The sequence below is a fragment of the Amblyomma maculatum genome, chromosome 6 (assembly GCF_055883805.1).
Source record: "Amblyomma maculatum isolate TAMU_Amacu chromosome 6, ASM5588380v1, whole genome shotgun sequence".
NCBI classification, from domain to species: domain Eukaryota; kingdom Metazoa; phylum Arthropoda; class Arachnida; order Ixodida; family Ixodidae; genus Amblyomma; species Amblyomma maculatum.
The window spans coordinates 33,197,938-33,220,976 of NC_139349.1; the positions used below are offsets into that span (position 1 = coordinate 33,197,938).

Consider the following 23,039-nt stretch of genomic DNA (forward strand, 5'->3'; position numbering starts at 1 on the left):
GAGAAGAAGAGGAAGATGAGACGTGCCTGAGTGTAGAAGAGGAGAAGTGGTGAAGAGGAAGTGTTTTCAGATTCTTATTACAGTTGGTAGTGTGCGCGTGTGTTGTGTATCTTCTCTTGTGTTTGTGTTTGTTGCGCTACATATCTGAATACGATGCAGCACCAACTAGCCCCTCAAGCCGTTATTTTGAAGTCACACGTATTGTGCCGTAATCAATGACGAAAAAAAAAAAAAAACGAGCAGCAAGATAAATCGAGCAAGAACAGGGCTTGATAAGAAATAAAACCGTCGAATGAAATTATGCCTTGTACTCCTCGCGAGGCGTGCGAGGTACGGCAGTTGAGCGCATAAGTTCGGGTTTCCGGGGCGCAAAAACTGCAACGGATTGGGCAAGCGTGTGAGTATACTCAACGAACTCGGTGGTTTTGAAGGCATAGTACTGTCTTATCAGCCACATAGTCTGGTCATTAGCGCAACGTGGTTGCATGTAGAAGTACAAGACAGAAATAATCCCACCATCGTACAAATTTATCCGTAAATACCGAGGCGCAAGAGGTGGAGGAGTCGCGATAGCAACAATAAAAGTTTCCCGCATAAATGACATTGATGGTCATGAGAGCGTATGGTTCAATATAGAATACATGGATAAATGCATACTCATCGGAGGTTTGTATCGACTGCCCGATTCTCCCCTCGAGTATCTCGAAGTAATGCACGACTACCTGTCACACAACGTGCAAATTCAATATCCAAAATAATCATTACAAGAGACTCAAAATTGCCTGGAATCAATTTTTCAGACTTTTCGCACTACTAAAGAGAATTTAAAAGCACGGAATTGTTACTACTAAGTACCTTTAATTTCTGAATAAATCAATTAGTTACTTCTGATACTTAAACTTCCCGTTCGTGCTCTTCTCTGCTCGACCTTATGCTTGCTAACAATTATTTGAAAACTGTCATTTCATTGTAACTGTAGGAATCTCAGGCCATAAGACGTTAATGCTGACATGCCCATATATGTTTCAAATAAGACTGTCAAACCACCTGTTACTTTTGTTAAATATTACGAACGGGCTGATGACATTTGTGTAATAGTTCACCTGGAAACTTGTTACCTGGAAATTTGAAGTAATCAACCACGTATGTGCTACATGGACCTATATTAAATAAATTGTTCACTTCTAAAAAAGCAGTACATTCCTTTGAGGAAAAAACGCGTCAACAAAGAATATCTGTATATAACGCGAGAAATTATCCACCTGAAAAGAAACACTAGGCGGCGGCGCAAGCGTCGTATCATGCAATCTTGCTAGCCTTATCTGTACGTTCAAAGATAACATTCGAGCCGCGAAAATACATTTCTTCTCGGAGACGTTGCCCTTGTTTATGAAGCATGACGCACGAAAGTTTGGGCGCTACTTATAACAAGCGAGCAATCCGCAGTTTTCGAAATAAAAACGTCCGGTGGAGTCATAACTAACCCTGACGTTATTGCTACAAAATTTAATTCGTCTCTCTAGTCTGTTTTCTCAAGTTAGATTTCCGGTGCTTGCCTTGATTCATACTCCGTCACTCATTCCATATTTGAAATAAACTTTAATAAAGGTTTAATGTTCTGCCTGCTGCGCAAACGGGACATAAAAAAAAAAAAAAACGACGGGGCCTGATGACATCTCAAATAATCTCCTAAATGGATATGCTTTCTGAGTTTCGAAATACACATTAAAACTCTTCACTCTGTCGTTAAAAACCCTAACAATCCCGGTTGACTGGCAGGAGGCTAAAATAATTTCAATTCATAAGGGTGGTCCCAAAAATGAGCTAAACAACTATAGGCCGGTTTCGCTAACAAGCTCTGCATGTAAGGTGCTCGAATATATCATTTACAAAGCATTTATTAACCCCCTAGAAATAAAAAAAAAAGCCTTCTATACAATACCCAACATGACTTTTGATCACGATTGTCAATCACCACACATTTAGCGGGGATAACGGGTCAGTTAGACGCCATTTTTTTAGACCTCTCAAAGGCATTTGACTTCGTTCCTTACCAAGACTTATTTACAAAACTTAAGGCTATAAAGATTAAAAATATCAATACATGGGTTGATTGCTTTTTGAACAACAGTAAACAGTACGTCAAGCTGAAAAAATTCGAATCTGATAACCTGGTTGTATATTCAGGGGTACCGCAGGGTTACTCTTCGCCCCCTTATTGTTCATAATATATATCGACGCTATCCATTTATGTGTTGACTATGGGGTACAAAGTTGACTCGTTTTCTGATGAATGCGTAGTTTATAAAGGGAATATATACCATATAAGATCAAATTAAGCTGAATGAGTATCAATTGTCTATTCAGTCTTGGTACACTAGGTGGGGACTGAGACTCAAGCCGCCAAAACAAAGAGCATAATATGTAATAGTACGAAGAAAACACACTAGGTTTTTCGTACACTATAGGTAATGTCCCAGTCGAGAAAACTAATTGCATAAAATACCTAGGAGTAATACTATCACACTCTAAGCTGGAAACCGCACATTAAAAACATATGTCATAAGGCCCAAAGAAAGCTATTTTTCGTCAGAAGAAGATTACGCAACGCTCCTCCTAACGTAAACCTTAACGCACATAAAAGATTCGTGAGACTAACTATTGAATATGCTGGCATTATTTGGAGTCCGCACCAGACATATTTGATAGGCAAACAGGAACACATTCAAAACGTAGCAGTTCGGTTTGTATATTCAAACTTTTGCCGACATTCCGGCGTATCTAACCTACTTCACAAAGCAGATCTCAAATCTTAGCACATCGTAGAATAGCATCAAGAATTAAATTTTTGTGCTTACTCTATCACGGTCGTCTGAAACATATCCAGAGAAACATACCTCCAGGCACCATTGCGTCACTGCTCGAGAATTTACTATGAAAAAGTACTTCATCAACCCATTAGCCACATTAATGCTCATAAATATTCCTTGTTGCCCTCGGCTATTTCATGCTGGTATAAACTATCGTCAGCATCTGTAAACTGTAACTCAGTAGAATCATTCGCAGAAGATGCTAATCGTTCTGAATCGCCACCAATACCATGATGTTGACGTTTCACTTTGTAACTACGTTTGCTCCCCTGTTCAACCAGCTTTTTTCGTTTCATTGAATTGATGTCATTACCACCATGACGCCACTGTGGTAATGCATTGTTACTGTGCATTTCTTTTTGCTTACATTTCTTTTCTTATTCCTTTTTTTTTCTTTTTATCCACTCTTGCAAGGGCCCGAGACGGGTTTGCCATATTTGTAAATAAATAAAATAAAATAGCAAATGCTGCAGGGCCTAATGGTAATGATAATGAATGCACTTTGGGCCTGGCACTTATAAAATGGCTCTCATGGGACTTTGCGTCGGCAGCGAATTATTCCCAATCATGAAAATGCTCCTCTCAAGAGCGCATTATTCATCCCTCGGCTTCCAGTTAGGGGCGGCCCTGTTTCATCTGATAGCATCTGGCAGCACACCGGAAGCGCATACTTCAGAACCGAGCGGGGCTGTGGCGTCAGACCAGCCTAATCATATAAAACCATTCGTGCAGAACTGAGACAATTATACAAACGCGCGCCTAAACACAGAAGCTCATTTTGCATAATAACTCTGACAAGAGCCCTCTATGATCCACTCATATACCAAAAAAAAAAAAAAAGTGGGGAGGGGGGGGGGGGGAAGGGAAGGAAGGGGGGACAATAATTTTGCGTATCAAATTTTTTTCTTGCATCTGTGCGTTATAATAGGCCACGCGCACAAATCCCCACTACAGGCGAACAAGAAATGCAGTCGTGGTGCCCCTTTCACACTACTGTGGGACACCTCTCAGAGTAAGGTTGAAATTTGGACGAATTGAATCTGGTTCATTTTGAAGGTAACGCGAAAAAGCGCTCGTGTTGTGTCCTTCTACTCTAGGTCCTCGTTTTTCGCGCTACCTTCAAAATGAACCTCTCGGAGAACTCGTAGTATAAGGTAGCATTCTTTCCGCAATGACATAACTCCTACCAGGCATGTATGCCGCGAATAAGAACAAACAAATTGCGGCGGGAGGAGAGAGCAGCACTATCGCAGAATAGTCAATATATTTCTAGGGTGTTTCTATGATAACTGATTCCGCCTATTTCCATATACAAGAAGACTTGCCGCCCACGAACAACATCAGCGGGCCAGCCAACTGCTCCCGTCGCTTCTTCGGGGAAAGAGAAATGGAGGAGAGGGGTAAAGGGAGAGTTCTCACACAGAAAAAATGGCCCACGCGCGGCCTTCTGCGGAGAACGCCCGTATGTCGCTTTCCGCCCGGCGTGGCCAAGTGGTGCGACACGACACCATTTCATCACTGTCGTCGTTACACGAGCGAGGGCAGAGCGGTGGTCGAGGGAAGAACAAGGAAAACCGGGAAGTAAGACAAGCTTCCAGAAACCGTCGCTCTGTTCTGGAGGAATTCGAGCGAGAGTCGGTGAAGGCAAAGTCGTGGAAGAAAACGAGAAAAGGAAAACCGGCCGTGTATACGTGGAACAAGCTTCACGCATCTTGGCGTCTGGCCCCTGCTCAACTCGACACACATGCATACACACAATAAAATAATAAACATCGAACAATAAGTAAAGGCAAGCAGTTACAAGTCAGTTGGCTTGCAGAAAAGAGGCTTGTCTCAATGGTTTGGACTCGCTTTCCGTTTGAACGTGGCGCGACTTAGTATGCACAAGAAGCACAAGAAGAAGAACACAAGGACCGCTACTTGCCCTTTATGCCTTGTGGAGTATGTGTCGCTAAGCGAAATCATCAAAAATGGAGTAACTGAGCGCCAATTGTGTCTTACAAAAAAAAAAAAAAAAAAAAAAAAAAGACCAGTAGTGCAACCTTAACGAAAAGCGGTGGTGATGTGCGCGACGGGCCGCACCATAATGGTAAATGCAATATCAAGGATTCTACAGCCTGTAGGTCTTGTAGTCGAAAATAGTGTTTTCAAAAATAACATGCTTCTGGAGCGGGCCCTTTTCTCGCAGCCTTTAACTTCGTTTCTTTCTGCAGCTAGCACAGAAGAAGTTCCCCTTAAAACTCAAAACTGTTGTCCGCATTTTCAAACGTGACACTGCCAATCATTCAAAAAAAAAACATTTAGAATGTTGACAACGTCATCGTCCTAGCTAATATAGTCGTGAAGCTGTGTTCAGATTTACACGTATACGGTCTCGTGTGACCTGCTCGGACCTAAATGACTTGTGGCGGGATATCGGTGATTTTCTGAACTATAGGCTGCGCCACGGACGAGCCATTACGGCGACTGCAGAGAACTTTGCCTATGACCAGCATAGCATAGGCCCCTGGGGAGATTCTGACCCACGACATCCGAAGTTCTCGTTCCGTGCTTTTGACTGAGCTATAGCAACTGCTGTTTAATATCCCGCTTCCCTATAGGTATCTATGTTGAGTGTAGTCTATCTTTGAGAATATTAGCCAACGCCACCCTCCACCGCAGCTGCAGACGAGGAAAGTTCTGTGTCCGCGAGTGCCACGTAGAATGTGATCTAACTCCCCGTTAGATCGAGGAGTTAGATACATCGGGGAGTTTGATCACGTTCTACGTGGCACTCGAGGACACAGGACGTTCCTCGTCTGCAGCAACGGTGGAGGGTGGCGTTGGCTAATATTCTCAAAGATAGACTACACTCAACATAGATACCTATAGGAAAGCGTGATATTAAACAGCAGTCGCTATAGCTCAGTGAAAAGCACCGGACGTGAACTTCGGAGGTCGTGGGTCAGAATTTCTCAGGGGCATATGGTTGTTTGTTTTCTACCCTCTAAACAATTACCTCCATGATTATATTGTTACTGAGCGGTATTCGCTGGCCGTGCTGACGAAAAAGAAGTTCGACAGACTTCCAGAAGAAGAAGACGCAGACGAGTGCTATGCTGTGCGAGTGCTGTGCTGTGATCATCCTCAGTGGTGTGGACAACTGCCGTACTGTGAATATTTCCCGTAACATCTCTTGGTGGAGGTGAATCTTTCGATCCCCGTCACAAGCTGGATCTCCGCAGTGGCCGACGCATCATTACCACCACTATATATTACTTGAGAGTCATTAACAAAAAACTTCAACGATTTTCTTTATGTCAGCGGCTGTGCTCCTTTCTCATGTATCGATCTAATAATAAATTCCCCACTTTCCCCTCACTATGTCAGCGTTTAAACACAACTTCATTCTATAGAGCTCAATTTTCTCTACGTTTGTGGCATCCAGCGCGTTCGAAACCGACGAGGATCAGGAAATCTGGTTTACCAAAGTACATAATTCTGACATTCGAGTGAACGTGCGTGATCTCCAGTGCCCGCGGCAATATACGAATATAAAAACACCGGTCATTATTCGAAAGTGTGGCGTGTACGTACCAGGGTCTGTTTCTGCAGCTACAGAGGACTGCGAGCACATTGAATACCGTCGAGGAATTCTATTTTAGGCACTCTTCGAGGAACACGCAGGCAATCAATTCTGCCAACTAAAAATAGCGCAGATGTGTTAGAGCCTATCAGAGAGGCGCGAGCTATGCTCTGGAGCGGGTGCTCATTTTATAAGCGGAGAAGTAGATCACTGTAAGCTTATGTAGTAAACTTGTCAGTATCCGCCAAGCGGCGCCATGAAGCCGCAAAAAAAGCTATACAATTTTTGTAGTTGAAGCAAAATTCATAAAATGCCAGTGCTCGAACCCCTGATCACTGCCTATCTGGCATGTTTGCTTTATTGCATTCCTGAGCACGTGGAGTTGAATTGCTAGGCTACCTGCAGATTATCTGATAAACTATCGTACCTGTACTGCACATAACTTACGAGTTTGTTTGTTTATTTATACTCTTAATGCAATTTTGTCACTTGTTTGCTTAATGTGGAAGAGTCCTTCGACTTAGAGGTATGGAGGTAATCGCCTAGCCAGGACGATCTGCTCAACTACGAAGATTTTGTGAAAGCTGCTCAGCTTGCCTTTGTCGCCGCGTGGATGCGCTGGGTCCTTTTAATCGGTACTTACTCCATTACCTCAGGGCATCACTCTACAGGTTACCTACTTATTTAATGGCAACCTCCTTAGCTACAGTTAGTGATAAGACGCCCGGATCCAGGGTCCTTTCAATGTGTATATATAGTAGTAGCGCGACCACCCAGGATAATCGACAACCAGGTGACAGAAATTTAACCGGAGCTCTTCACTACGCCGTCGTTCGCAATCTATGTGGTTACCTCTTGCATTTAAAATCGCATCACGTTGTTTTGAGAAAGCGTCAGCTATCACTTCACTTTTTCCAATAATTCAGGCTAGATTGCCTGTGATATGAGCGAAAACTTTCCTTGCCGTCACCGGCATCACCTTGTCAATACGATTCACATCCACCATGCCGATAAGAAATTTAGGATTGCATCTTGTAGGAAAGCTGTCTAAGAGACTGAACAGAACGCTTATTGACACAATACCATTCGTTATACAGTTGGAAGGGCGATCCACACATATTACGTATAAAACTGTTTTTGTGTCTCGACAACAGTGGCACATTTACATCCGTATTTTTTTTTTTTTATTTAGAGTCTCCGTTACTAGTCTCTGCCAACGTGGAGCTTTGTTAAGAACATACAAGCCACTGCTGAAATGGGAGGCGGTGAAAGTACCCGCGCCGCTGCCCGTTCGGTGTGGCTTTTCTCTGCGACCGATAAAAGAATAGCGTGTATTTACTCCTCCGGCGAGGTGCAGGAAAACGTTCCACGAGACCAGCGTAACCCTTATGTTTTCCTGCCTTCCCTCCGTTTGCCCGTAATTATTTACCAAAATAATGAAATGCGCAATGATCATCTTGAAACAAGTAGCTCAATTTGCTGCTCTGTGTGTTCAGCTGCTTGTTTCAAAATAAAAGGCGCATAATTTATTTAGGTGTATAAACTTCAAAAAGAATTAGGTTGGATTTCCTACCAATGCCTTGTCTTCACAATCTTATTTCCCCTTTATTTATTTTTCTGGCGTGTTCCAGAAAGAAGTAATACACAGCCTGCAAATAAAAGAATCCGTATATTTACAGGTAGTCATGCCACTACAAAATTTTTTACAGGTACTCGTGCCACTACAAAATTTTCTAGTTTTGACCATTGGTCTTTGATCCATTTGCATGATTGTAATATCTGGATTTCTTTACTACCACGAAAACGGTATCATAGCCTGTTTTTCATTTGATGCTTAAACGAGGGCACTGATATTTAAGTCCGGTTTAATGATATATGTAAATTCAACTGCTCGCTCCTTGCATATTGAATGCGTGCTCTCTACGGACAGGAAGTAGATAACGTCTTGTCAAGTCAAGATATTACTACCCAAGGTGAAGCTTAAAGACTCGAAACAGCCTTTTTTTATAGTGGCAGAAGAAGCCGTAGACACTACAGAACCGAGCCACCAGAAGCAAAAGGCAGAAAAAAAGTCAAAACGCCCACATTAACTCCACCAGAAATGCGGCGAATGTCAAAAGTTATCCGGCCCAACCCACATCCACACTGACTCCACCGTGTCTGCAGGTGCTCAAGCCGACGCAGCGAAAACCGCTTCATCTCCGCACGAAATGCTCTCCATGCATCCTTCATCACTGCTGTCCGCATACAGCTTTTTCTGTTTCCATTTCCTCTCTCCTCTGCTTCTTCGTTGTTGCTCAACAATTATTAACGATCCAGTGTCCACGGCCGGCGCGGGTCGCTGCAAACACCACGCCGTGAGGACCAGTTCGCGCGCTCACTAGTCGCCATCGCCGCAGTTCTTGCATGCCACGCGAGTGGCGGCTGTTGAGACAGAATAAGCGCCGACCCCTGCGCGAGCGCGCGCAATAAAAGAACCCCTCCTCCAACCTCCTCTTCCCCCTCGCTCACCTTCCAGTTGCTGCTAGCTACGTATAAGCGAGCCTGGACTCGCTCGCGTGCGTCTGTGCGGTAATTAAAAGGCTCGTGATTAATTATTCGCAGCGAAACTTATGAGCAGTGTCGTCGTCGAAAGAGACCGTCCGCGGGAATAGGGAGAGAGCGAGGCTGTAGAAAGGAAAGAGGGAACGCACTGCGCTACACACGCATAACTGTGTGGGTGAAAAGAGGAAAAGTGTTATTATTAGGCCTTCGGGGCCCGCGACGATGCCCCGTGCAGACCGGCGCGAGGTAATCGCGTTTTGGGCCGTGTGCGGCGCTGGACGCCAGCGGCGCGCTAGCCAGGCAGGGCCGAACAAACGGTGCACGAGGCAGCATCGACCCAGGCGCGTGAAAGAAGAGGCGAGAGCGCGCACGGCGCGAGTTTTATGGTGCGTGACTCTTTCCGACGGCTTCGGGAAAGCGGCGGCGATGCCCTGACTCCGTCAGCGCTAATGCACACATACTGGAGCCCCAGAGAAATTCAATGCCGCTCGCGGACGTCAGGAAAGTAAGGAGCGCGCGTGGAAGGAGCGAAAAGCGAAGCAAGGCAGTCAGTTATGCACAGATGAAACCTTTCGCATATATGAAAGGCCATATGTACCGATATACTGTCGGGTGCGGCGTTATCCCGCAGTCGCAGTGTACAGCGCGGCCGCAAACAGCGCCGAGGACTGGTAGCTCAATATCGTTTACCTCATGGGCTTTTTTTTTTCTTTTTTTAGCGATGTCCACGACTGTTTTGGGCTTCGGTTCAGGGAAAGAGTGACTGTTGAATGCCCGCATGATGGTGGCGGCAGACGCTTTGTATCGCAATTTTCCCGCGCAAAAACAGGCTCAATCACCCTTCCCGTCCCCCTCCCCCTATTATCTTCCTTTCCTTCACCCCTTTATATTATGGGAACCTTGCTTCTGCTTGTTCTGCTCTCAAACATCTCACTCAGCAAATCACGCACATGATATACGGGGCACCGAGAAAAAGGGTAAGCATAGTTAACAATAGAAGGCACTAAATGGCCCGCTAGGTATTATAGACAGATTATGTTGACGCACGCATAGAATCGGGTGGTGGCGATTGCTACCTTCCCTAGCTGAGGAACTGATCTATTCACTCCGTAATAATTTTGTTTATATTTTAACTATTTTTTGTAATCAATTTTTTTGTACTTTCTGACTGTAAGAGCGGTAACGCCACCGCTTCTAAGCAGCGAATGCGCTTCTAAGTAGCGGCAGAGGCACACAAAAAGTATTGCCGGTTGGCTCTCAACGCTGTGTTCTTACTCGTTGGCAGTTTTTGGCGAGTCTATCGCTGCGCACTTTGCCCCCTAAGCTGTCATGAGTCGGGCGTTAGGCCGATTTCAGTTCTTTCGCTATACGCTGCCGGAAATGTCTATGCGGCACTCACTCGCGTCACCGCTCCTGTCCCACTCCCTTGTCTATATTTCATGTAATTTTTCGTTGTCGCGCTGTTGGTCTCTCGCATCCAAACAAATGAACAAAAAAAGAAGAAGAGGAAAACTGGATTCAGAATTCACGCTCGGAATGTGCGGCCACATCGCGAGCGGCGGGGCAAGCGAACCAGAACCGAGAGATCATCTAGCGTTCAGCAGCCGAGAAATCTTTTCATGAATTGTTGCTGCCGCCGAAAGCCGCTGTCGCCGCTGGAAAAAGGCTGCTGCGCAAAAGCACGCATCAATGACTTCTGCGACTCCCCGCGATGCCCAAAGCCGGTGCGACGTCTCGCGTCTTCGGGATTTTTGTTTTCCGCTACTTCGACCCGTTGCGATCTGGCTCTAAGACCTCCTCTGCTGACTACACACGGCTTAGAACGGATGTTGAAGAGAAAGATAAAGCGGTAAAGAAAAAACAGATCACTGTTTTCGAGGCATCGGCTCGGATTTTATTTCATTTCTTTTCCCCTTGTTTTTCCTTTACTCTTTATAGCGCACCACCGAGTTCTTTCTCATGGCACGCTATTAGACACTTCATCGATAACGCGGCTCAATCTGCGCTACCGTGGCCAAATGCTACCGATATTTGCAGTGGCAGTGAAATGACTGCGCTCATTTATTGAAGTCGCCAAAGTACACCTCGCTTATTTATGGTACAGAAACTTTCGCTTAGCTTTTTCGGAACGTGTTTACTTCATCAAGACCAGCATTGCAGCGTCCCTTTTCTGCGGAGAACCCGCCGGGGTGGCGCAATGGTTACGGGGTTTGACTACCGTTCCCAAGGATGCGGGATCGAATCCCGGCCTCGGCGGCCGCTTTTTGATGGAGACGAAAAGCAAGGCGCCCGTGTGCTGTGCGATGTCAGTGCACGTTAAAGAACCCCAGGTGGTCGAACTTTCCGGAGTCCTCCACTACGGTGTCTTTCATAGCCTGAGTCGGTTTGGGACGTTAAACCCCACAAACCAAACCAAACCAAACCAAACCTTTTCTACGTAGCTAAACTTGCACGCCCTCCTCGTCGGGTTCTGCAGAGGATAACAACTACGTGCGGCTTGTTCTGAGACGATTTTGCTCTTCTCAATCAGCCCATGCGGGGCCTCCTGGTAATATTGCGCTTAGATGAGAGCTGCGATCCAAGGGAGATTACAGTGAGCGCGTTCATACGACGTGTCACCCCTTAGTACAGCGGGCAAGTCAAGACTGTCATGCAAGTTTTTTCCACGTGCTCAGGTTTGTTGCGCGAATCTGAGAGAGCCTCGTAGAAAAACCTCTCGCAAGGTAAATGCTACAAGCAAATTGTTCCGAGCTCTCCTGTCCGCGACAGTCGCACTGCAGACTTTCTTCTCGTTACTTCCCCAAGTTAAAATCATCTCTTGCTGCACACATACGCACGCGTGAAAGCGAAGCATGAGAAAAAAAAACAGCTATTTGTTTACGAAGGCTTCGTTTCGATTCTACTGAGCGTGATGAGCCTAGGAAATTCTTTGGCATTACGCATGCATGACAGCTCTCGCCCACTTCTTTCTTCATGTTTCTCCGCCTCTACGATTTCCTTTTCTGATCTGCCAAGTTTTATTGTTTCCCTCTTTCTCTGTAAAAAAAAAATCACGCCAGTTCTGTTTTCCTATCGCGTTTTGTTCCCGTGTTCACTTTCTTCAAGTGTGCCGATAACCAAGAGTCTTTATTTTCAAATGAAGCGGGTCCAGCCTGGCTATACGGTAGAAAGCTCGCACTTCCGATTTTATTCGAACAGTTCCGACGCGGTTGGCGCAGTGAATTCCCAACAAAGGGTCGAAAAGACGGCGAGCAAGTCATCCCATCCGGCGAGTATGGAAATTTTGAAGGGTGATTACGGATACACTCGAGGTTCGGGCAATTACAAGAGGGTGGAGATGTAACGGAGAAACAGTAAAGACCATCGTACGAAGCACGGACCACAACCTCTCCAAGCAAAAATGCGGCAGATAATTTAGAGGAAGTCTCAGCCGGAAAATTCCCCGAAGCCTTGTCCTTCCCAGTTTCAGCATCTGGTAGACTGGTGCGGCAGTGTATAGAAAGTAGGGCGTACGTTATGGGCGGACGACGTCCGTTGTTCATTGGCCCCATACTGAAGTACGCCAAATTCAAGCCCTTGTGAACTTTTCCTAACAGTGCCGAGGTAGCCGTGCGCACTTTAGCCTGATTAGCGCGTTGGGATGCTCATAAGGGTGCGGTGCAAGCGGACAATAAGAACGCCTGCACCGCCGTGTTTTGTGTTCCATCCTTGTATACCATGCGCTGTTGGCCACTATGAACAACGGCGACAGCGAATCCAGGATTTCGCCCATTGTGCCATACGTAGCTGTCTCAATGAATCGTTTCTTTTTCTCTAACACTACAATCATTTTTTTTTTTAGACATGAAAGTACACATCTAAAACTTTCTCTGCTGTCCAGTTCTTGGCCGATCCCCTGCGTCGGTGTGTGTCATAAGTTATTTGGTAAATTACGGCAACAATAAAATATTCCGCGAACTGGTTCTACGTCCACAGTGCGTGGTTTCATCCAGCGCCTCACACTTCCATCTATGGCGTACCGGAGCTGATTTCTAGCGTATTGGCTACTTAGCATCCCCGACCGAGAAATGTTTTATGAAGGCTGCAGGTGAATTCTGACCGCCTAGTATCGCACTGACATCGCGGTGCAATACACCGACGTTTTTAAGGCGATGGCCTTTCTCGGATCATGGGCGGCGGTAGCGTTCGCAGGAAATGTTCGCACGAATTGGGAGCTAAGAGAAAAAAATCTGTCTGCACCGGAAATCGAACCACTATATCCCTCTGGTCTCCAGCCCAGCGCGCAAACCACTAGGCCATGCCGGGCTTTTTTTTTTTTTCATTGCCGTGAGCAGCCGATTGTAATTATCCTTGTCTAGCGTGAGCATAATAGTAGCGATGACAACGATGATGCAGTCAGTGACAATGATAATGATGACTGTAGCGATGACAATGACGGTGCATTCAACTGATAATGATGATAGTGATGTTAGTGGTATGATGATGATGACGATGACAGTAAAGATAGCAATGACAATGCAGTTAGCGAAAACAGTCCTGTAAAGTGGTTTTCGCCATTTCTGGCCTTAAGCAGATTTAAGCGCAGTTCTCTCTTTTTTTTACTTGCCTATGTTGAAATACAGTCGCTGCAGCCAGGATCCAATGCCTTAACCTTTGTTTCATCAACGGGAAGACAAAGCCGCGCGGACATCGCGGGGTCATTCGCCACGAAGGAGCACACGAAAGAACAAGAGTCAGAAAGAAAGCCTTGAACGAAAGCAAAGAGGAAGCAATACTACGGCTTCATTTTAACTTGATAGCGTTCACTGAAAATTCGGCGTTGGTGGCCATCATCGGCGTTGGAGTTGTGCGAGAAAAATACCGATCATGGCGCTGGCAGGCAGTGGCTGGCAGCTGACGTGGCCGAGCACGAACTGGACACAGGGTTGCTAGACATTACGTTTGGCAGGAGCTGCCAACTCGGGTTTCTTCTTTTACATGAGAGGGTGATATCAGAATCAGCCTACCGGGACCCTTGCATTCATGTTACGCCTACGCTATCGCGTCATACCCTGAAAGGCGGAGCTTAAGTGTCCCCCAGATTTTTGCACAGTCTGATGGCTGACATGGTGCGAACGTGAGTACGTTCATCTAGCACCTTTCACGGTCGCAGTAAGTAATGTTTTCAGACTACGTCACCAGCTGGGGAACGCTTTGCAGAATCGCATACTCAGCATCTGAATGAGTAACGGTCGCTTCTTCGTAAAGAGCACATCTGATGATTTCGTGTGTCATACCTCCTAGAGCGAGTATGCTTGTGGGTTATGTATTAGAGGGTGTAGTTCACTGTTCCATGACATTGTGTTCTTTCACTTCCACTCTCTTACAATTCAACACTTACCCAATTCCATTTCCTAGTGTCAAAAATAGGCCAGAGGCCCGGTCCTTTGAACAACCGTTTTTTCCTTTCCTGGTAATAAATGAAAATTGAGGAAACACTTTTGCGAAATATTTAAGCTCCGTCTTTATGAATATGACTCGATAACGTTCATATACTAACCTGCCACATTTACTAGCTACAGGTTGTAGGCTACCACCCAACATATAAAGTCACGCTTTAAACAAGCCGTATAAACGTGCCTACGGGGCCTAGGTGTCTAGTGCCTGAGAGCATACAAGAGCAATGGAAGGTTGATTCTTATCCACCTCCCATCTCAAAACTGAGTTGGCAGCTCCTCCCAGCTTTCTGATGTCGTGTGGTCTTTTTAGTTCGCACAAATCACCAGAAAATGTTTGTTCGGCCCCGTGAGCTGCAGCTACCACCTGCCAGAGTCATGACGGTGATTTTTCCCTTACTACACCGACGCCTACGCCATATTTATTTGTAACGTACCTGTATCGCCACCGAGTTAAGATGCAAGTTAGACTACCTCGAGAGATCACCGCGGCACAAATGCGGAATGGTTAGTTGCGCGAAAACGCAGCTCTTATAAGCTGAAAAAAGGAAGAAGTTAAATACTGATGTTTCGGGCTTATTCGTACTTAGACTATCTTCCGAATTTCCGCAGGGTGGCAAACATGCACGTGTACAGCAAGATAACGACAAACAAAGCAAACAAACTAAACGATCACAAGGCACCACTTTAAGAATTCAAATAAAAAATTCTACGAAGCATAGAAGGATAATTACTAAATGCAGAAGCACAGTACTGAAAAAAATAGTAGATATATACAAGTTAAGCAAGGAAGAAATGTAACGTCATATATAAACTGTAGGAAGGAAGTAATCCTAAATTTCGCTGCAAAGCGGCATAGACATCAAATTTATTCTAGACGGCACCGCCCGTTTTAACAGGTACTCGGCAATGACGTCATAGCTTAATTCCTGATGCAGATATCGGCGTCTAGACGACCATGAACCGCTACGCAGTCTATTTCCAGGCAGCGTTCCCGGAGTTCATATTTCTATCGACGTCATTACCAGCGTCACGACTTCCAACCCAGTAGCGGAGATATTTAATTTCTCGGCGATAAATACGTCCTTTTGCCCCTGTGCGATTCCTGACAGTCACAATAACTCAAACAATGAAACCTTACAAAGTGCAAAATTTTATTGCAGTAGACTCTCCGTGCCAATTCTAAAAATCAGTATCTCTTCGTCTCCGCTATTCCGAGCAAGTGCGGTCGCTCGCAGGCGATAAAAACAACGAGCCGATATTTAACCGATCTTAACGCCGGTCTTAGAGCCGATCTTAACGCCGGGAAATCGATCCCTGAAATAATTATGCCTCAGTTAGCAGAAAAGATGCAGTTAATTGCGCGTCCAACGGCAACAAAGGTTTATTTTTTTTTTTTCGGTTTCCAAACTAAGCATAAAAAGAAGACAAATTTTATTTCCCCGAAAGGACAGGGAAAGCGCAGAGACGGTAAGCGTAAAAAATAATGAAAGGACATAGACGCCGTGGTTCCTCTTTTTTTTTTTTTTTTTCTAAACAGAGTGTGTGAGGGAGGATGGCTCGTTCCTTCGAATTATTCAAGAGGGCTAATGCAATCTCGCATGAGTTGGCGGCAGTGCGCCAATCTATCCGCATTTATTTTCTGTTTAGTCACCTAATAGCGCTTCCATGTCCTGTATACAGTTGCTGCTTGCTTACGCCAGGGGAACATACTGGCGAGCGTAGTAGCCGACACAAAGTGGACGCCGCACTGCCGAATAGCGGGTGGTACCTCGGGCGCTCGGCGTGCTGTAGCGCGCCCGGAGATATCTTCTTGCGCTTGAATTACCTTATTCACTCTTTGCGGAAACGTGCCATACAACAAAGAAATTGTGAAGATATTCTATCCCTATATTATATTTTTAACAACAAGCCAGCCAAAGAGAATAAATAAAAATGCCTGAGCGAGACTCTGTTCATGGCTCGTGTTGTACACTTCTTTCATATATTCACTGGCGGTTCTTGACGCTACCATTTGTGTGTATCAACACACAGCGGAGGGGTGTGCTCTATTGTATATGCGTTTGGGACTAGAATTTTCTTGTCCAACAACGCTGTCTGGAATCTCCTTAGTCCTCAATATCAGAAAAGAAACTAAAAACACAACATCGCTGAAAACAGAAGAACTAAGGCAACCTTTTGACGCAGGCTTCTGATAAAATGTGCGTTCTCTTGTCGCAGCACCATAATGAAAGCGGGAAATAATCATTACGCATTCTAGTCTCACCAAATAGCTAGTTATAGTAGGCATTTGTGTGTATTCTTTGAATTAAATTTGTTAAACCGATCTCTGACATTCAAAGATCTGGTGTAAAAAAAAAAAAAAATACTTTTCCCGACTAATCATTGCTGCCCTGGATTATCCAACACAACAAAATGCAGAAAGAGTTTTGGTGTATGGGCTTTAATGCCCAAAAGCCACTAAGGCTATAAGAGAGTACGCGGCGGAGGGTTTCGGAAATTTCGACCACCCAGGGTTCTGTTACGTGTACTACCCATCGCACAGCACATGAGCGCCTTGCTTTCTTCCTTCTTCGAAAAGCCCGCCGTGGTGGTGCATTGGTTACGGCGCTCAACTGCTGTGCCCGAGGATGCGGGATCGAATCCCGGCCGCGGCGGCCGCTTTTCGATGGAGACGAAAAGCAAGGCGCCCGTGTGATAAGCGATGTCGGTGCATGTTAAAGAACTCCAGGTGGTCAAAATTTTGCGGAGCCCTCTAATACGTCGTCTTTCATAACCTGATTCGCTTTTGGACGTTAAACGCCAGAAACCAATCAATCTTCTAAAACCGGCCGTCGCGTCCGGGATTCGATCCCACCTCCTAGGGATCACGATGTAGTCGAGCGCCCTGACTACTGAGCCACTGCAGTGGGAGAAATGGAGAACACTATTCCTTTACACATCAGCTACCTAAGGTTTCTTTTTCTACTATCGAATGGCCCATACAGGCTGACCTAGCCAGTGGTGGTAGCTCGTGTTCTCCAGACATTCACGCAAGCTTAGTCTTATGTTAGATAGGCGTATTTCATGACGTTCGGCGTTCGCACAAGTGCGCAGGTGCACCTGTGTACTGCGTCAGCACCGGTGAGGATCAAGGGCGGATTGGTTTGCTTTAGTTTAGTTTACTTTGCTTTAGTTTAGTTTATATGGTTAACGTTCGAAAGCGATTCAGGCTATGCAGGACTCCGTAATGAATACCCCGGGAAATTTCGACCAGCCGGGGTTCTTTAACCTGCGCTGAGATCGCAGAGTACATGAACTTGCTTTTCGCTACCATCGAAAAGTGGTCTCTATGGACTGTATTTGAACCCGCATCCTTGAATCCATCTTTCGATCTCCCTGATCTCCGCGGCGGAGCTGAGGGCGCATTGCCCTTTGCTATGATGGTTCTGTACGGATGGTTGGAGGGGTGGTTGCGGTACGGGCGGGAAGACAGACCAAACATGGTAGGGGTTTAAGCGTGGCTTGAACCCAGTGAGACGAGCGATAGCTCTGGTAAGCATGGTTTTGCATGGTAGCAAGGTTTTACACGGTTTGAAGTTTTGACTTTGGATGACGTTCAAGCTTCGCCTTCAGAGTAGACGCAACAGCGCCTTTAACAGCGCCTTTTCATTCCGCGACCTAAACGCGATAGCGTTAAATGCCCGGCGTAGTCGTTGCAAGCGAAAGATCCCGAGCATTGCGCTGGCAGGCAATAGCTGGAAACTGGCATGGCCGGGCACAGATTCTTTCATGGTTTGTGCAGCTAGGGACCACAGCGGTAGGTGGCAGCTGGCATTGCCGGGCACAGGTTCTTCCATAGTTTAAACCATGGAAGAGAACCTGTGCGGCTAGGGACCACGTGATGTCAGAAAGTCGGAGTTAATGCGGGGCTTTATATGTCGCGCTCCTATACCCTTAAAGGTAGAGCTTAAATGTCCCCATAATTCTTATAATTTTAGTGTAAGTCCATTTTTGGAGAAATAAACGCGCACTTTCGGGTGAACACTTGCACTTAATGAGGTCAAGTTCATACCGCTTTTCATTCCGCGTTTCTTTATATATATTTTTTTTAAGTTTGTGGTTGGGGAATGCAGGTACAGTATATTTCGTTTTTCGGTGCACACCTGAATTGAACGAGAATAACGTCATTCGGAACCGGTGAGGCGAAATCCGATGTTCAACTCCTAATAGTACAGCTTACGTATTCTAGCCACGTGCTTGTATTTCTACAATGTCCCAGGTTATGCTAGTCATTGTTCGCGGTTTTATCGAGATGTTTGTTCCTCGCTTTTAAATTCAGGCTGATGAGATTCTTAGTTCGACGACCGACGAGCGCGTTTGCTGTTATGACCGCCGCCATTCTCATAGTTATTTTGAGGGCGCAGGTCAGCCTAATAATGAGTTTTAGTCACGAGCAACGCCAGTGTCGTGGTTTGTGGATACCGAACTTGTCACCACTACTGGTTCCGTGCTTATTACTTCATCTGCAACTGGATCTTCCTTTCGCCGTTTGTAGCGTCGACGTTTTTCGGGTCAATTTCCTGTAACATTCGCTTTGCTCGTTCAACAGCTTTGCATGGTGACGAAACAAAGCTATTTATGTTGTGCGTAAAAAAATAGTTCGGACTTAAAAATTAAAAACAAAATGAAGAAACTAAATTATGCAGCTTTAAGAAACTCTCTACTGGCTCGCAGTCTCCTCAGAAACACAAGCGATCATTTTCAGAAACCTTGAGGGCAAACGATAAAGACAGCTTGATTCAACTACTATTTTCTTTTTCTTTTTTCTTTTCGTATTCAACTTCGACGACGAAGTGCAGTGATTCTCAACAAAGTTAAACATGGTTGCAAATACCCTCAGTATATCAGTGGCTTCAGGGCGCATTCTGAAAGAATATCTGGTCACTTTCAGAACCTGCACAGATCGGAGAACTGGAGGCGATCAGATGGACGGAACTAAAAGCGAGTTCGTAAAAAACTCGCGCTGAGTCTTTTCTGCTGGTGGAATTTTGTAGTGACCCAGGGAAGATGTGTCGAGAGAGACGTATGCACCAGTGCAGTGGAGAGAGGACACGGAGAACAGGGAACGAGTTGCGAGCGTACCTGGGACTCCGGTGAACGGGACTTGGAGCGGGACTTGGAGCGTGACTTTGAGCGTGACTTGGAGCGGTCTCGGCAGCAGAGCGGCGGGCTGGGCCCTTCGTCGTCGTCGTCCCCGGCCGCGTCGCCCCTTCCGCGCGGCGGAGGAGCGGGGTCCCCCCGCAGCGCGCTCAGCCGGGAACCCGGATACGGGCTCCGGTGCCGACGCATCGCCGCCCACGCTGCTGCGGCGCGCTAGCTGCGGCGCCAGGTCGCCCGCAGCTCGGGCGCTCCTGCGAAGCACAACGCGAATACCGCCGCGTTGAGTGGAAAGCCTCGGGTGAGGTTACAATGCATCCGCTTGAACTCAGTGTATGAGCTTCAGCTCTACGCGCTCAGAAACATCATTAGAATGTGCGCCTAAACCAACACAGCTTTTCCCGCGGTAAGACATAATGCAGAATACCAGACCTTGCTTTCTCACCAGTCAAAACGTTGCGGTGTAGATAACGTTTTTTGCAACTCAATGATCTCCTTGGAGGGAACCCTTCGACATTTCGGCCTCCCAGGGTCCGTTGTTCTTCTTGGATCCTCGGTCCTCTATCAAGGTTTTTGGCCCCGCTTGAAGGCACCTAGCTACCCAGGTATGATCTCAGACTAAGCATCATCATCATCATGATCAGCCTGACTATACCCACTGCAGAGCGAAGGCCTCTCCCATATTTCTCCACTTAACCCTGTTCTGTGCTAGCTGCATCCACTTGACCCCTGCGAACTTCTTAACCTCATCCGCCCCCCTAACTTTCTACGCTTTCCTTCCCTTGGGATCCAGTTTGCTACACTAAGCGACTATCGGTTATCCTCTCTTGGCACTACATGTCCTGCCCATGACCATTTCTTCTTCTTAATTTCCACTAGAATGTCGGAAGCTTGAGTTATTTCTCTGACCCACTCTGCACGCTTCCTATCTCTTAATGTTACTCCTACCATTTTTCGTCCCATAGCCCTCTGGGTTGTCCTCAACTTAAGTAGAACCCTTTTCGTTAGCTTACACGTTTCAGCCCCATAGGTGAGTACAGGCAGGATGCAACTGTTGTATACTTTTCTCTTGAGCGATACCGGTAAGCTGCTAGTCATAATCTGCGAGTGCTTGCCAAATGCGCTCCATCCCAATCTTATTCTTCTTGTTATTTCCTTTTCATGGTCCGGATCTGCGGTTACTACCTGTCCTAAGTAGACATATTCGCCTACTACTTCCACTACTTCGCTACCTAATGTAAACTGCTGTTCCTTCCCGAGGCTGTTGAACATTACCTTAGCCTTCTGCATATGGTCGTGGAAATAATGGCGCTCTTCTATAATACTACTGCAAGAGAATGCAGGTGGGCATATAAGGTGTCCTTTTCGCAGACTTTTGGAAGTGGTAGAAAAAAAGAGCCTTCCTTTTTAATTTTTTTCGCAGCAGGCAATTTTCTAGCAATGTTTTCATGTTCGCAGAAACTCCATGCGGCACAGAAGCACATGCAGTGGAGCTGTTAGCTACTATTCAGAAATACTCTGCGGAGGCAGCCCATCCGTGCAGCCTTCCGAGTCTTTTACTACTGCGCCTGTGACTTCTTCGACTTTGGGTTAAACTTTGCTTCTGTTCACGGAATAAAATGTACGAAACAGAAGTCAAACCGAAGTTTTCGGAGACTGGTACGTGTAGATTGGACTCTAATACAAGCCGCTCTTTCCAAGCGATCCATTAAACGAACGTAGCGAACGCGATGGCGCTAAGCTCCAGAATGATTCCTGCGTTAAAAAATAAAACTGAAAATAAGAAATGCAGACTCAGAACAAGAAATACGCAGTGCATCGCAGAGTAGCTCAGCAATACGTGAATAATAAGGCCTATAGCAGGTCCTTCGGCACACGGTCGCCAGTCAGGCCAGTTCACCAAGAGTTCACACGGCCCACAGGGCATCAAGAAGTCAAGCGCACGGGAAGGATGAAAACAGAAACGGGTGGCAGCCGGGAAATTTCTGCCTGGGCGCGAAATAACGAAGCACGACCACCTGGGGGCTGATTCGCTCTGTTCGAAGAGAGTCTCGCAAAAACGTGACCAACCGAGAAATGGACGGCGCGAACCTGGCGAAGCGGAGAAAAGCCCCCAGTGGGCCCCCAAAGCCCAGCGGCAAGCGGATTGGGAAAAGGGGTTTAAGTGCCCGCTTTCAAATGCGCCGTCGACGCCGCTTTGCCGCCTTCTCTCGTTTCTTATATTTATTTATTTATTGCTTATTTCTAACGCTAACAGGCCTTTGAAAAGCCTTCTCTTTCTTTTTTTTAGGAAAGTCTGCGTGGCGTGTTGAATGGAATATGTTCAGTTCCGTCGTTCAACTTAAAGTAATCTTTTGAGCGGGCAAAAAAATGGAAAACAAAAAGAGCCCAGATGTTTGATCGAAATGCACGAACGAAGTAAATGCTAATATAAGTCTCATTTCTGTTTTCTGCAATACCTTGATTTTTTTCCCCTTTTCTAAAGGCAGGCTATGATCGCTGATTTTGTTTGTTCTCAGAGTTTTTCATTGGTCCTTACAGAATACATAATGAACACTCCAGCCTTGAACCATTCTTATATTTTTGAAGCTCAAGAAGGCGGCAAAGCCTATATAAAGTTTATCTGATTGTAACTGTCAGTCTAACTTTCAGTTCTCTTTATTACCAGCTACACACTTTAGTCGTTTGGAAAGTGACTGCCCCAATTCCGTCCACGACTGAGAACCTCTGCTGTCAGAACGCAGTAGCGTTGCAGAAAAAACAGAGCCCTCGAGGCCAAACGTGCGATATAAAAAAAAAAAAAGTTATAGCGGCGTTTAATCATTATTACGCTACAACGTGTCTTCACATTAGGTCCTCTAATTTATCTTCTATTTATTGTCCCCTCTTCATAATTTATCACCTGCACTCTATTTATTTTACAATGAAGCCCGTTCAGAGTTATTCGCTGAACGTTGTTGAGCAGCTGGAATACCGCTCACTCTTCGCTGAGTCATGTGCAGTTATATTATTTTCGCTGAATCGTTCTTAGTAATTTTTATTTTTCTGACCCTTTCTTAGTTACTATTACTCATTACAATTTCGCAAAGTCATTTTTTGTGCTTCTACTCACGGTAGCCGCCTTCCTGCCTCTCCTCTACAAGTGGAGAGGATATTATATTATCTCCATTTTGACATATTTCAGCCACCGCAGGAGAACCAACAGGGGCAGGTGGACACCACAAGGCGTCATACGCCGGCATTGGCTTTACGGTTGGTTTAGTTTGCAGAGTTTAATGTCCCAAAGCGACTCAGGCTGTAAGAGACGCCGCAGGGGAGGACTCCGGAAACTTCGACCACCTGGGGTTCTTTAACGTGCACTGACATCGCACACGACTCGGCCGTCTTGCTTTTCGCCTCCATTACACACCCTCGTCACGAGCAGGGTAACGTACAGACTACCGTGCCGCAGCCTAAACAAGCAAGAGGTCCTACAAATTGACACCT

General features: G+C 45.9%; 1 protein-coding gene across 1 annotated transcript in view; it reads right to left on the reverse strand.

Annotated features, from left to right (window-relative positions):
- The window catches only part of LOC146185436 (unconventional myosin-Ia-like), a 93,398-nt gene extending 73,653 nt beyond the window's left edge, over positions 1 to 19,745 (reverse strand). The window contains exon 1 of the mRNA XM_084607822.1: positions 19,539 to 19,745. Coding sequence (XP_084463948.1) covers positions 19,539 to 19,745 — 207 coding nt within the window. The remainder of the gene's footprint in view (positions 1 to 19,538) is intronic.
- Between the last annotated feature and the right edge of the window lie 3,294 nt (positions 19,746 to 23,039).